Raw genomic sequence first — 13,423 nt, 5'->3', positions numbered from 1 at the left:
AAAAAAAAATTAAAGGCATCCAATTGGAAAAGAAGATGAAATCCTACTTGTGGATGACATGATCATATATTTAGAAAATGCTGAGATATCCACGACAAAGCTCCGTGAGCAAATAAATGAGTTCAACAAAGTGGCAGGATACAAGATCAACATGCAAAAATCAGTAATGTTTTGTACACTAGTACTGAACAATCTGAGGAGGAAATACAAGGAAAATTCCATTTATGATAGCAACAAAAGACTCAAATACCTAGGAATTAATTTAACCAAAGAAGTATAGAATCTATATGCAGAAAACTACAAAACAATGCTAAAAAAAATCAGTGAAGACCTAAACAAATGGAAAAATATTCCATGTTCATCAATTGGAAGACTAAATATCATGAAGATGTCAATCCAACCCAAACTGATCTATAGATTCAATGCAACACCAATCAAAATTCCCAACAGTCTACTTTACAGAATTAGAAAAGGCAATTCCCAAATTCATTTGGAAAGCAAAGTGCACCTGAATAGCCAAAAGCATTTTAAAAAAGAAGAGCGACATGGGATGAAGTTCACTGTATGACCCTGTGCATATTACAAAGCTAAGGTTGTCAAAACAGCATGTACTGGCATAAAGAGAGACACATCGATCAGTGGAAAAGATTGAGAACCCAGACATAAAGCCTCACCTATATGGTCAATTGGTTTTTGACAAGCCTACCAAGTCCATGTTAACAGGATAAAACTGCCTCTTCAACAAATGTTGCTGGGAGAACTGGATATCTGTAACCAAAAGATTGAAAGAAGACCCTTATCTCATTCCCTATACAAGAATGAACTCCAAATGCATCAAAGACCTAAATATAAAATCCAGGACCATAAAACTCCTAGAAGAAATGTAGGGAAACATCTTCAAGATTTGTATTAAGTGGCAGTTTCTTGGATCTTGCACCCAAAGCACAGGTAACAAAAGAAAACATAGATAAATGAGACTGCCTCAAAATTAAACACGTTTGTACCTCACAAGACTTTGTCAGAAGAATTAAAAGCCAGCCAACCCGATAAGAGAAAATATTTGGAAATTACATTAAAAAATAGGCAAAACACTTAAATAAACATTTGTCCAAAGAAGAAATATAAATGGCAAAAAACACATGAAGAAATGATGAACAACACTAATGATTAAGGAATGCAAATCTAAACTATAATGAGATATCATTTCACACCTATCAGAATGGCCACTATTAAAAAGACAACTACAAGTGCTGGAGAGGATGTGGAGAGTTATGAACACTTACTCACTATTGGTGGGAAGGCAGAATGGTATACCAACTGTGGGGGACTGTTTGGCAGTTCCTTAAGAAGCTGAATATATACTTACTTGCCATGTGACCCCATAATACCACTACTGGGTATATATCCAGAGAACTGAGAGCAGTGGCACAAAAAGACATCTGCACACCTATGTTCATAGCAGCATTACTCATGTTTGCAAAAGCTGAAAACAACCTAAGTATCCATCAACCAATGAATGGATAAACAAACTGTGGTATATTCACACGATGGACTATTATAGAGCTGTAAGAAGAAATGAAGTTATAAAGCATATGACAACATGGATGAACCTGAAGGTCATTATGTTGAGCAAAGCCAGCCAGGCACAGAAGGACAAATACTGTATGGTTCCATTACTATGAACCAAATAAATTGTGTAACAAATTGCATGATTCAAAAAATAAAAATTTATATGTATCCACCAGTACATTTCATTGAGAAATGTTTTTATCTAACTATATTTTTTATTTTTAAATTATTGTTTATATTTTCAGTTACTAAATGCACAAAATAAAGGTTAAAAAAAAAAAAAGGAAAGAGATCTTTGAAGAAACAAAATACAACAGGATGATTGCATTTTGCATTTGTAACACCCGTGGTATATTGTCTACCTTAACAACAGCACCTAAAAAAGTAAATACAGTGCTCGCTTCAGCAGCACATATCTAAAAAGTAAATACAGATAAGGGGAATGGGTGTACTTCAGTGGTTAAGCACTTGCTTCCCATATACGAGTTCCTGGGTTCAATCCCTGGAACCTCCTGAAAATAAAAAAAGCATAAATATAGATATAAGTATTCACACAACCCAATCTCTTAAAAATATAAAGCCCCAGGCAGAAATTGAATCACCTATTTACTTATTATATTCTAACCAATTCTCCTTTTTGACCAAGATACCTTCCTGGGATAGAGGTACATTATGTGGCCTCAGAACTAAGATTTTTTTCATTTTGTTTTTTGTTTTTTAGGAGGTATGGAGGATTGAACCCAGGACCTTGTACATGTGAAGTGCATGGTCAACCAATAAACACCTGCTCCACCAGAACTAAGTTTTTAAGTGTGAAAAGTTAGCACACTAGGATGTTAATACTCAGACCTTTCTACATAAATTAAATGGCTTAAACTGCAAAAATAACAACACAGCGAACAATTCAATGTAGTTAAAGAGGTTATTTTTTCCCTGTTTTTATCAATATGACATCTGGACCTTTTCCTGGCAGCCAAGAACAAATTCTAACAAATGGTTCAGCATAATCAAGTGGCTATGAGTAAAAGGAATTATGATAATTATTTGTTTAAAAGCTAAACATGGAAATCTATTCCAACAAGAGATAAGCTATCACAAACTTTTTTCATTTTGGCACCAAAGCACCTTTAGTTCTTTCAATTAAAAAAAAAATGCATGACTGTACTCTTCAAAGAAAAAGTATACTATAGTTCTAAATAGTAGTATAATAAGGTTTATGAATTGAATATTTTCTCTTGGTTACTTGATTTTGCCCATATTCCAGTCTTTTTTATTCTAAGATTTCATTAATAAAATTTGGCTTCATTTTTCCAAAGTTAGCAATTATTAATAATATAATGAGAAAATCAAATGAATGGACTTAGCTAACTTCACCACCCATTTCAAATTTTCACCGAATAGCTTTAAACACAAGACTATTTAAAATTAGCTACAAATAATTTAAATTCAATTATTAAGGATCTGCACAATCTGAACATACATGTTTTTAATTACCTAATCATCACCCTAACACTATCATATTCTCACATAAGACCTATCTTTTACTACTTTGTTATTTTTATTTAACAATATGTTTGATACATTCAAAAAGCAGAGCCACATTTAAGAATAATTTAAACCTGAAACTAATTTTAAAAACCTTTAAGACATGTAACTTGATTAAAATAATACTACTATACCTTTGGTAGTACTTTAGAAAAGAAAGTCTGTTCCAGTGTCAGGTGGTCCATATGAGGCAGAAACATTTCTACAATAATTTTTAGAATTCCTATAAAGCAAAATTTTAACATAATTTCTGAAAATAATAAGTAATCCCAGCCAAGAGAGGTCATTGTTATCAAATGCAAGAATACACATATATTAAAAAAAATAGGAAAGAATACATACATGCTCTTGATGTAAAGCTTTTTTCAGTTTCAAAATGTTATACTCTATGAAGGAAAACTATTAAGAATCTGAAATAACAGCCTCTCTCCCAAAAAGCAAGCACACACTTCTAAGTTTCACAATTGGGAACCTGTTAAACAGATGTAGGACATCTCTCGAACAGGATATTCTATTATCATCAAAATATTAGAGATTATATTAAAAAATGGGAAAAAATGTTCACAATACTTTAAGATTAAATTTAAAAGTTTTCAAAATAGTATGATCCCAATTTTAAAATACATAAACATGTACATATAAAGATTACACATAGGATGACTGAAATGCATAAAAATGAGATGAGAATGTTCTATATCAAAATGTTAACACAACCCTTTCTGATTAGTGGAATTTTTAAAAATCTTTTGTGCTTTTCTCCATGTCCAAAATTTCTACAATGAACATGTATAATTCTTATTCTCAGGACAAAAAACAATTTGTTATTTCAAAAAAAATTATACACCAACACGCAACATAGAATCGAAATTAAAATAATATATTCCACAGCCAAGTGAAATGTCAACAATAAAAAAACTCTAAATATATGAGTAATATGAGCAGTCTACAGTCTTTAGTCTCTCCTGCCTAAATGAGTAAGTCATATTAAGTAACACTAATGAAAACAGCTAAAGACAAGAAAGTCAACTTTTTCCAGATTAAAAATTTGTCACCACTTGAAAAATCAGCTTTTTTAACTTAGAAATTATTTTCATTTGTAATAAGACTAAACATGTTAAAAGATGAAGGTTATTAAATAGACTGCAAATTATGTCTTATATACGTTTAATCAGTTTAACAATATTTAAAATCCACAATGTGCTTATACATACATCATCAAACAGAACACTCTCGCAGTCTACACAAAATGGAATTAAAACTTTTTTTAAGTAGTGTAATTCGAGGAAATGTGCTCATTTTAAGTTCAATGAAAATTACAGAGGCTGCACTATAACCAGAAATGATTAAATTAGAAAGGAATACAAACATTTAAAGTCATATCCATTGAGACATGAGGGACTCAGACCTAAATGACATCGAAGTAAATCATACAATTAAGATAATTGTACTTACGAATATGCTCGATCCAACTGTCACAATGTTGATACATAGAGTAAAATAATTAAGGAAGACTAGTATTGTAATAAGATACCCACTAATGAGAATAAAATCACAAAAAGACCCTTCATTGGATTTAATCAATGATCTGTAAGAGACTGAGATTAGACTTAAATTATTGGCTTATCTCTATTTTTAAAAACCTAATGTTAATTAGGTTAACAATATTATGAAAATACAAGAGAAAACATTTTCAAAATTGCTCAGGGATAAGCATGCCTTTTCAAACCACAGCTACCAATGAATATTTTTGACAGGTGAGAAGCTATACTAAAATAATCTGTGGATTATTTTACAGGAAAGAAATTTTGCCCCCTGTACCTGTCTTAAATCACCCATTACTTACTCTTTTCATGTTACCTGTAGACATAAATTACCAACCTTATCAGACAGAAACTTTTCCGTTTGTAGCATGAGCTTATAAATATGTGGCAATAAATCCTCATGTTCAATACAAAAGTTAACACCAATCATTTTATAAACTATCATTTGTATACCATCAAGAACAATTGTTAGAAACGTTTTACTATAAAAACATAACAATTATTAAAGAATATCAACAAATAACCCACCGCACTAATGTAAGAATTCCCTTTCTGAAATTTTACTTTTCATAAATATTTTTACAGCAGCAATCAAAATGAGATAGTCATTAATTAACTCATTTGAGTTCAGTAGGACAGAATTTTCCTTAAGGAAAAACTTCAGTAAAGTTCAAAAAAGCTCTAACTACTTCCAAGATTAAACAAAAGCTACAATTAAGTAGATAGGAGAGTAAAGACTAGAAAATAATACGAAGAATACAAACATGAATATGTTATGTGTTAGGATTGCGAATTTATTGCAAACTTTTCTCTCATTTGCTGAAAATAAGATACTACCATAATCTGAAAAAAAAAAAGTTCTAATAAGACTTCTAAGCATTTTTCAAATGAAGTATTTTACCATTTACTGAGTGGTTACTATGTGCCAGGCACGATTCCTGGTGCTGGGGACAATGCAGCGAACAAAACAAAGTTCTTGACTTGATGGACTTTACAGTATAGTGAGCCAAAATGGAATAAAAAACAAGTCAACAAGATTACTTCAGTTAGTGATAAAGTGCTATTTAGAACAGGACACTTTTGTGATGAGAGTGTGACAGACTGAGTTTGGGAGAACTACCTGAGGGCTCTGGAAAGGCCCCTCTAATGAGATGACATCTGAGCTGAATAATAGGAGACGTACAAAAGGATAGAAGAGCAAAGAGCAAACCAGGCTGAGGGATTAGCAAACAAAAAGATTCTAATGGAGGTGAGCTTGGTTTATTTGTGGCTAGAACATAGCAGCTAGGTATTACAGAACGTCAAGCGTTAGATCATTGGGAGACTTGAAGGAAAGTTTAGATTTTATTCCAAATTTGATAAGCCATTGAGGGGAAGGAGACTATTAACAATAGGCTAGGGAAGTGGACTTGGCCCAGTGGTTAGGGCGTCCGTCTACCACATGGGAGGTCCGTGGTTCAAACCCCGGGCCTCCTTGACCCGTGTGCAGCTGGCCCACGCGCAGTGCTGATGCGCACAGAGTGCCCTGCCACGCAGGGGTGTCCCCCGCTTAGGGGAGCCCCATGCACAAGGAGTGCGCCCCATAAGGAGAGCTCCCCATCACGAAAGGAAGTGCAGCCTGCCCAGAAATAGCGCCACACACATGGAGAGCTGACATAACAAAATGACGCAACAAAAAGAAACACAGATTCCCGTGCCGCTGACAACAAAAGAAGTAGACAAATAAGAACATGCAGCAAATGGACATAGAGGACAGACAACTGGGGGAGGGGGAAGGGGAGAGAGGGAAATAATAAATAAATCTTTAAAAAAAAACAATAGGCTAGGTGAGCATTGATGAGGGTCTAGAATAGTGTGATAGCTTTGGAGATGGAGAGAAATGGATTCATGATAAGTTTGGAATTAGCATAGAACTTGCTATGTTCTATGGGTGAACTACGGATGAAATATAGAGGACTCAAGGTTTTAGCTTGTGAAACCATTTACTAAGATAAAGAAAACTGGGGATGAAGAGATTTAGGTTGAGTATGTTAGAGATGCACAGCTAGCTGAGAATGTTGCATTTCAATTTACTCAAGTCCTCTACAATCTTAAGGGGAGAAAGAGGAACCATTTTCCTTATCTTTACTCCCCCAAAGCCTAGCACAGAGCCTGGTATATATTACGCACCGAATAAATGTTTTTGAGTATAACAGTGGCTGTTTCCCAAGTCCAAACTCTTTGAGGAAAGCAATGATTTCTTTCTTACTTTTTTATCTGCACAATGACAAAAAAGGGTTCTGATACCTAAAGAAATTTTGCTAATGCCTAGATGAATAATTTCTACATGACAGAAATATTTAGTAATATTTGGGCGTAGTTGTAAAAAGTTATTTGTGCATTGGTGAGATGCTCTCAAATGAAAGTCATTTTTTCCTTTTGATCATAAATTTTATGTTCAATGTGAATTCAAACAAGTGTTCTTTAAAAATTACCTTTTAATATGAAAAGAGCTTAAACTCCAGGTACATTTAGGACCACAAACGTCTGAGACTACTAAAGAAAAGTCTGCACCTAGACATTGGAGGTATTAATTCAAATTCAGCAGCAGATGAAAGCCAACAAAAGGAAGCAACTCCTAACTGCCGTAAAAAGAACTCAGGGAGAGAAAAAGAACATTTTTGTTTTTGAACATCTTTTACGGGTTTGGTACTATGTTAAAACTACATACTTTAATTCTCACAACACTAAGGAAATTATTATTTATATTAATCACCCATTTTAGAGATGATAAAAGCTCTGCATCTCTCTGGCTCTATCTCATCCAGCTATTAATAGCGAGAACTGGCCTTACAACTCAGGTTTAAGGCCTTTCCTCCTCCTCCTACGCATGTGTTTACACTTAACTGAACGTAATATGTACAGAAGACCTCAAACACACAGAGGAATGGAAGAAAGAACCATATCCACTGTCAAAACCTTAAATCAGAACACCCTGGCGAGCCTCCTCCAGTGCCAAAGCCAGGCATGCATGATCCCCATCTCAGCACCCACGGTTTCGTTCACCTTCATGCCCTCACTTGTTCATCCCAATGACCTACGCGGAGAGAGGACGCAGACCGCAAGAATACCGCCCGGCCTAGGGAAAGATGTAAAGGCACTTCTTTCCCAAACCCTCTAGCCGAACGTGGCAACCAAGGATATAAGGAGCCGGGGAAGGACGGACGACACCTCTTGGCGACATAGCTCCTCGGGCCAGCTACTTAATTCTTCCAGGGGAACTGCATTTGCCCGGGCCGCGCGACCCTGAGACATCCTTTAGCTAAGGAACGCGGCTTCAAACCCGTCCCGCCACAGCCAAGGCCGGAAACTCCCACCGTCCCAGCAGGCCTTGCGAACTCTCTACCACCACGCAAACCATAGAGAGGAAGCAAGCAGGGTTCCTTAGCGAGCCCGGACATTCTCCGGCTGGGGTCGGTACCCGGGCTTGTCTGGCCGGCGGAAGATTCAGCTCGCTGGTGCGCGCTTTCATACGGAAGGGTCACGCGTGGCGTGGGGTTTCTCACCGCTGTGATCCGAGGACTCGTCCGGCACCAAACAACCTCAGGTCTGGTTCGCAGTTTACAGTGTTTTATAGATCGGGCGCTTTGGAGAGTTTAGGGCCGGAGGCTTCCACGTTTGTTGCCCTCAGTCACGCAGGAACGGTTTTGAATTTCCTGGGACCTGGAGCAGGAAGTGACTTCTTCAAGTCCCTCAAAAAGGTCGAAACAAGGCATGTCCTACCCATTTAACTGTGTGACCCTACCTTCTACATCTTGTGTAATGGAAATAAAGATCACAGTTTTATTGTGAAAATTGAAGCAGATGGTATATATTGTGTCTAGCACAGTGCAGATATGGAGAAGATTCTCAAGAAAGTTGCTTCTACTTTAAGCTGGCCTCTACGAAGTGTTAGTTCAGTACCTTTACTTCACGTCTGGTTTGCCACCAAACTAATCTTCAGTTATTACTACAAAAAGTTCCCCATTGCCATACCCCTTAGAGCTGCTAATCTTGACTAAGTGTTTGGAATTAAGTCATCACCAGAGCACACCTGTGCATGTTTTTAAAGAGATGCTCACCAAAATAAAATCTTAAATTCCTGATATTTGAGACAGTAACAGACTAACGTGAGGAAATTCTGGCAATGTAAAGAGTAAGTATGTTTGAGCATGGTCAAGACAGGTGAAAAACGCCACGTAGCTAGGTTTATTTCCTGTCTGAAAATCTTGGATTTTATCTTTCTGTTGTTGCTGCTGCTTCTGTTTATACCAGGGTTTGAACCCGGGACCTCATACATGGGAAGCAGGCATTCAAACCACTGAGCTTCACCCACTCCTGCTGTTTGTTTTTATAGTTTATTCTCTTTTTTTTAACCTCTGAACCCTTAAAGTTTTTTGTGTGTTTTTCCCCAAATCACAGTCTCTCCTTTTTTTTTTTTTTTTTTTTAGAAAAAGCAGCTATTTTGCCAAGTGGGGATATGGTGGAGGGAGGAGAGGTATTTAATAGTACTTGTAGTGAAATGTGTCATTTTGTTTTACTAATCATTTTCTTTTTTTACTCTAGAACTAAATTGAAAAAACCGCAAAGACTTCCAAAAGGTCATTTGGAAACATCTCTAATTATTTGTAACTGAATATAAGCAGCTAAAACCAATTGAATAATTGAGGCAGGTTTGTCTGTGTGTCCTCAAATTCCATCCAGAAATTGAATGATCTTCCTTTGAATTTAAGGAGTATGTGTATTTAATGCAAGGATGACCTTTCAGTTTAATTTCACTATAGAAGACCATCTGGAGAATGAATTAACACCCCTTGAAGATGAAGCTTTGACTGTGGATTCCTCAAAAGAGTCATCAACCTTGGAAAGTCAAAAAGGGAAAGAGAGGGGCAAAAAATGTTCACCAGACCAATTTGACTTGCCTCAGGATCACTTGTGGGAATATGAGTCAGTGGGAAATACAGCTCCCTCTCAAGACAGAGACTGTGAATTCAAAGAAGCTAACAATTCAAGTAAGTTGGAACCTCGTGAAAATCATCCCTGCCTGAGAGCTGCCAAAGAGCATGCTATGCCCAAAGATTTAAAGAAAGTTTTAGAAAATAAAGTCCTAGAAACTTTACCAGGTCTCCAGCATATTAACATATCTGTAGTGAAAACCATCTTGCTGAAAAAGAACTTCCCTGGAGAAAACATAATTTCAAAAAGCTTTGCTTCTCACTCTGATCTGATTACAGGTGTTTATGAAGGAGGGTTAAAAATCTGGGAATGTACTTTTGACCTTTTGGCTTATTTCACAAAGACTAAAGTAAAGTTTGTTGGGAAAAAAGTGTTGGATCTTGGCTGTGGATCAGGGTTGCTGGGTATAATTGTATTCAAGGGAGGAGCCAAAGAAATTCATTTTCAAGATTATAACAGTATAGTGATTGATGAAGTAACCATTCCTAATGTAGTGGCTAACTGCACATTGGAACCTGAAGGCAATGATGTAAATGAACCAGATGTGAAAAGATGCAGAAAATCAAAACTAGCACAGGAGCTGGGCAAATGTCACTTCTTTTCTGGGGAGTGGTCTGACTTTTGTAAGCTTGTACTAAGCAGTGAAAAACTCTTTGTAAAATATGATCTCATTCTCACCTCAGAAACCATTTACAATCCAGATTATTATAGTACTTTGCACCAAACATTCCTTAGGTTGTTGGATAAAAATGGACGGGTGCTTTTGGCTAGTAAAGCTCATTATTTTGGTGTAGGTGGAGGTATTCATCTCTTTCAGAAGTTTGTAGAAGAAAGGAATGTATTCAAGATTAGAACACTTGATATAATTGATGAAGGACTAAAGAGGTACCTAATTGAAATGACTTTTAAGCACCCTACTGAGTATCCTAACGGAAATAAACAGAGTGACTAAAAACTTTCTTTGGAATATTGAATTTCTTTGCTGTTATTTTTGTCTGAAATCTGCTGTTTAGTTTTGTTTATCCAAATAATAGACTGGCTGTATTAGCAAGCTTGTACCTGCTAGATGAGATGAAGAAAAAAGTGTCCCTGACCTTTTTTTTTTTAAGTGTGGTAGTACACAACACAAAATTTCCTGTTTTAACTACTTATATGTGTACAATTCAGAGATATCAGTTATATTCACAGTGTTGTACTCCCGTCACCACCATCCATTACCAAAAATTTTTATCACCCCAAACAAAGTCTTTACCTATTAATAACTCTCCATTTGCCTCCCACCACCTCCCTTAGCCCCTGGGAACCTGTAATCTACCATATGTCTCTATGAATTTGGTTATTCTAAGTACTTTATATACGTGAAATCATATTTTATTTGTCCTTTTGTGTCTGGCTTCTTTCATTTATATAATGTCTTCGAGGTTCAGTCATGTCACATGTACCAGAACTTCATTCCTTTCTATTACTGAATAATACTCCACTTATTGTATATACCATATTTTATCCATTTTTTTGTTGATAGACACTTGGGTTGTTTTCCACCTTTTGCTACTATGAATGTTGGTGTATGTCCTGAGCATTTTGATGAGATCTGGAAAGTAATTTTGTGGGCTAGTTGTCTGTTTTCCATCTTTTTTTTTTTTTTTTAGATTTATTTATTTATTCCCCCCATCCCCACTCCTGTTGTTTGAGGTCACTGTCTGTTCTCTGTCCATTTGCTGTGTGCTCTCTGTACTCATCTCTTTAGGAGGCACAGGGAACCAAACCTGGTATCTCCCATGTAGAGAGAACTCAGCTCCCTGATTTGTTATGTCTCTCATTGTCTTTCCTCTTTTTGTCTCTTTGGTGCATTATCTTGTTGCATCAGCTCGCTGAGCCTGCCAGTCGCAGCAGCTCACCTTCTCCAAGAGGCATCAGAAACTGAACCTGGAACCTCCTATGTGGTAGGCAGAAGCCCAATCTTTGAGCCACATCCTCTTCCACCTTTATTCTATTTGACCCTTCTATCATCTTTGACTATATAAAACTGTACCCAAGAAATCTGCCTTTTCTTACTTCATGTTGGGGAATTGCTTCCCAGTCTTTTGTAATGGTATTTGCAGGAAATGCCTAGTTAGATCACCATGCCCTTAATTCTAAGGGCATGTATAATATGCATTACCAAATAGTACTGAACCTAAGATAACTAGGAGTATATTTTTGTTTTATTTTTAACATGGTTAACTATAGTTTATTGACTACGACATAAATTTACATTTGGTGACCCCTACCCAAAATAGAAGCTCCACCCTTGCATCCCCAGACTTTCATTGCTCTTGCTGGCACCACTTTTACTCTAGTTACACAGGAATGAAAATTTGGAGAGACAGCATGAACTCCTTCCATCCCCTCATTCCCCAGCCTGTTATTTACAGGTTCTGCCACCTTCCCCTCTCCACGTATCCTATTTCAAATTCAGCTATCACATCACCTATGCTCGTCTCTCCACCTGTCTGAATGATAAAAAAATCTTAATAGCCCCCCCTCTTAACAAGCAAATACCGTTCCTGCTCAGCTAAAGAACAGAGACAGGCCCCACATGGAGCCCAGTGGGAACCTGGAGGATTTTCTGGTGCTTAGCTCCAGCAGAGTGACAAAAGACAGATCCGAGCCATTGTGCTGATGTGCTGCTTCATAGCTGGGAGGAGAGCAGAGGACTCTGGGAGCAGAAGATGGACCATTCACTTGAGTCAGAGGTAGAGCAGAGCCCAGGGGCTTTGGCCAGATGCTGGATAGCTTCATTTCTATAGGCTTTCAAGGAAAAAGCACAGCTCGGTCCTCTGGAGCAAAGAAACCCTGGTTTGACCTGCCTGTATCCACCCTCATGGGTTCAGGGCTGTGGGCTCACCAAGGAGTCAGAAACCCTCCTTTAATAATTACCTTTTAAAATAACTGGCCAGGTTTGGCTCGGATTTTAATGTGTAGCCAGAATGGGGCAAAAGAGAGTTCAGCCTCATCCTATCCTCTCCCCTCCCCTTCCTTGCTACTTTGGCTCATGCTTTGAGCCAATTTTTTTAATATCAGTTACTTTGCAAAGTAAGACTGAGATTTGAGCAGTTGAATTCACAGAGATGAAGGAAATAAAGAGGACTCGATGATGGAGTATAAAGTCGTAATGAGCACTTAATCTTTAGGTTAATCTTCAGATTATCCCTTAGTTGTCAAAGGAGCAGGAAACCCTAGGGTCTTGGCTGGAGTTAAAAAAAAAAAAAAAAAAAAAAAAAAAAAAAATAGGAAAGAGAATTCCATGTTCTGGGGTGAATAGAGTACTTACCAGTTTTTAAACGGGGGGAGAAAAACACCATTTTGTTTATTCTAGAATGGAAGCACTTGCTTTTTAGCATTTCTGAAATTGGGATTGGCCCTCCTATTTATAACAATAATATAATTGGCGCATTTTTTTCTTTGAGGTCCTTAAAATAATGTTACATCTTTAAGTCAATGAAATTTGATATTTACTGGATATCTACTATCAACCACATGCTTTATGTATAGCATCTTGCTGAATACTTTAACTTTATACAATACATACTCCCATTTTAGAAATTATAACAACTAACACTTTTCGGCATTTACTGTAGGCTTAGAAGAACTTTATAATATACTAACATTAATATTTACAGTAGTCTTGATTGGTTCTGATTACTGTCTTCGTTTTAGAGATCAAGAAATTGAGGCTAAAGGAAGTTAAGCACTTTGCTCCCAATCACATTCCTCACCTTGAACCAGAATCAGAACTGAGGTCTTCATTTTAT

At 36.7% G+C, this 13,423-nt stretch overlaps 2 protein-coding genes across 3 annotated transcripts in view; one reads left to right on the top strand and one right to left on the bottom strand.

Moving 5' to 3' along the window:
• The window catches only part of FIRRM (FIGNL1 interacting regulator of recombination and mitosis), a 69,988-nt gene extending 61,847 nt beyond the window's left edge, over window positions 1–8,141 (bottom strand). The window contains exons 1-3 of one of the 2 annotated variants that reach the window (XM_004464153.5): window positions 7,839–8,141; window positions 4,567–4,606; window positions 3,249–3,337 (exon numbers count right to left, since the gene is read on the bottom strand). In XM_004464153.5, the coding sequence (XP_004464210.1) occupies window positions 3,249–3,337; window positions 4,567–4,606; window positions 7,839–7,949 (240 nt within the window). In that variant the 5' untranslated portion in view covers window positions 7,950–8,141. The remainder of the gene's footprint in view (window positions 1–3,248; window positions 3,338–4,566; window positions 4,607–7,838) is intronic. The other variant, XM_004464154.5, reaches the window with a different exon arrangement.
• On the top strand, window positions 8,108–10,584 carry METTL18 (methyltransferase 18, RPL3 N3(tau)-histidine). Its single transcript, XM_058310102.2, has 2 exons — window positions 8,108–8,241; window positions 9,240–10,584. Exon 2 carries the CDS (start codon window positions 9,430–9,432, stop codon window positions 10,579–10,581), a length of 1,152 nt encoding a protein of 383 aa, XP_058166085.1. The 5' UTR covers window positions 8,108–8,241; window positions 9,240–9,429; the 3' UTR covers window positions 10,582–10,584.
• The last annotated feature ends 2,839 nt before the right edge of the window (window positions 10,585–13,423 follow it).

Source organism: Dasypus novemcinctus, chromosome 13 (genome assembly GCF_030445035.2).
Source record: "Dasypus novemcinctus isolate mDasNov1 chromosome 13, mDasNov1.1.hap2, whole genome shotgun sequence".
NCBI classification, from domain to species: Eukaryota; Metazoa; Chordata; class Mammalia; order Cingulata; family Dasypodidae; genus Dasypus; species Dasypus novemcinctus.
Note: the sequence above shows the minus strand (reverse complement) of the source record. Positions and strands in the feature narration are given on the sequence as shown.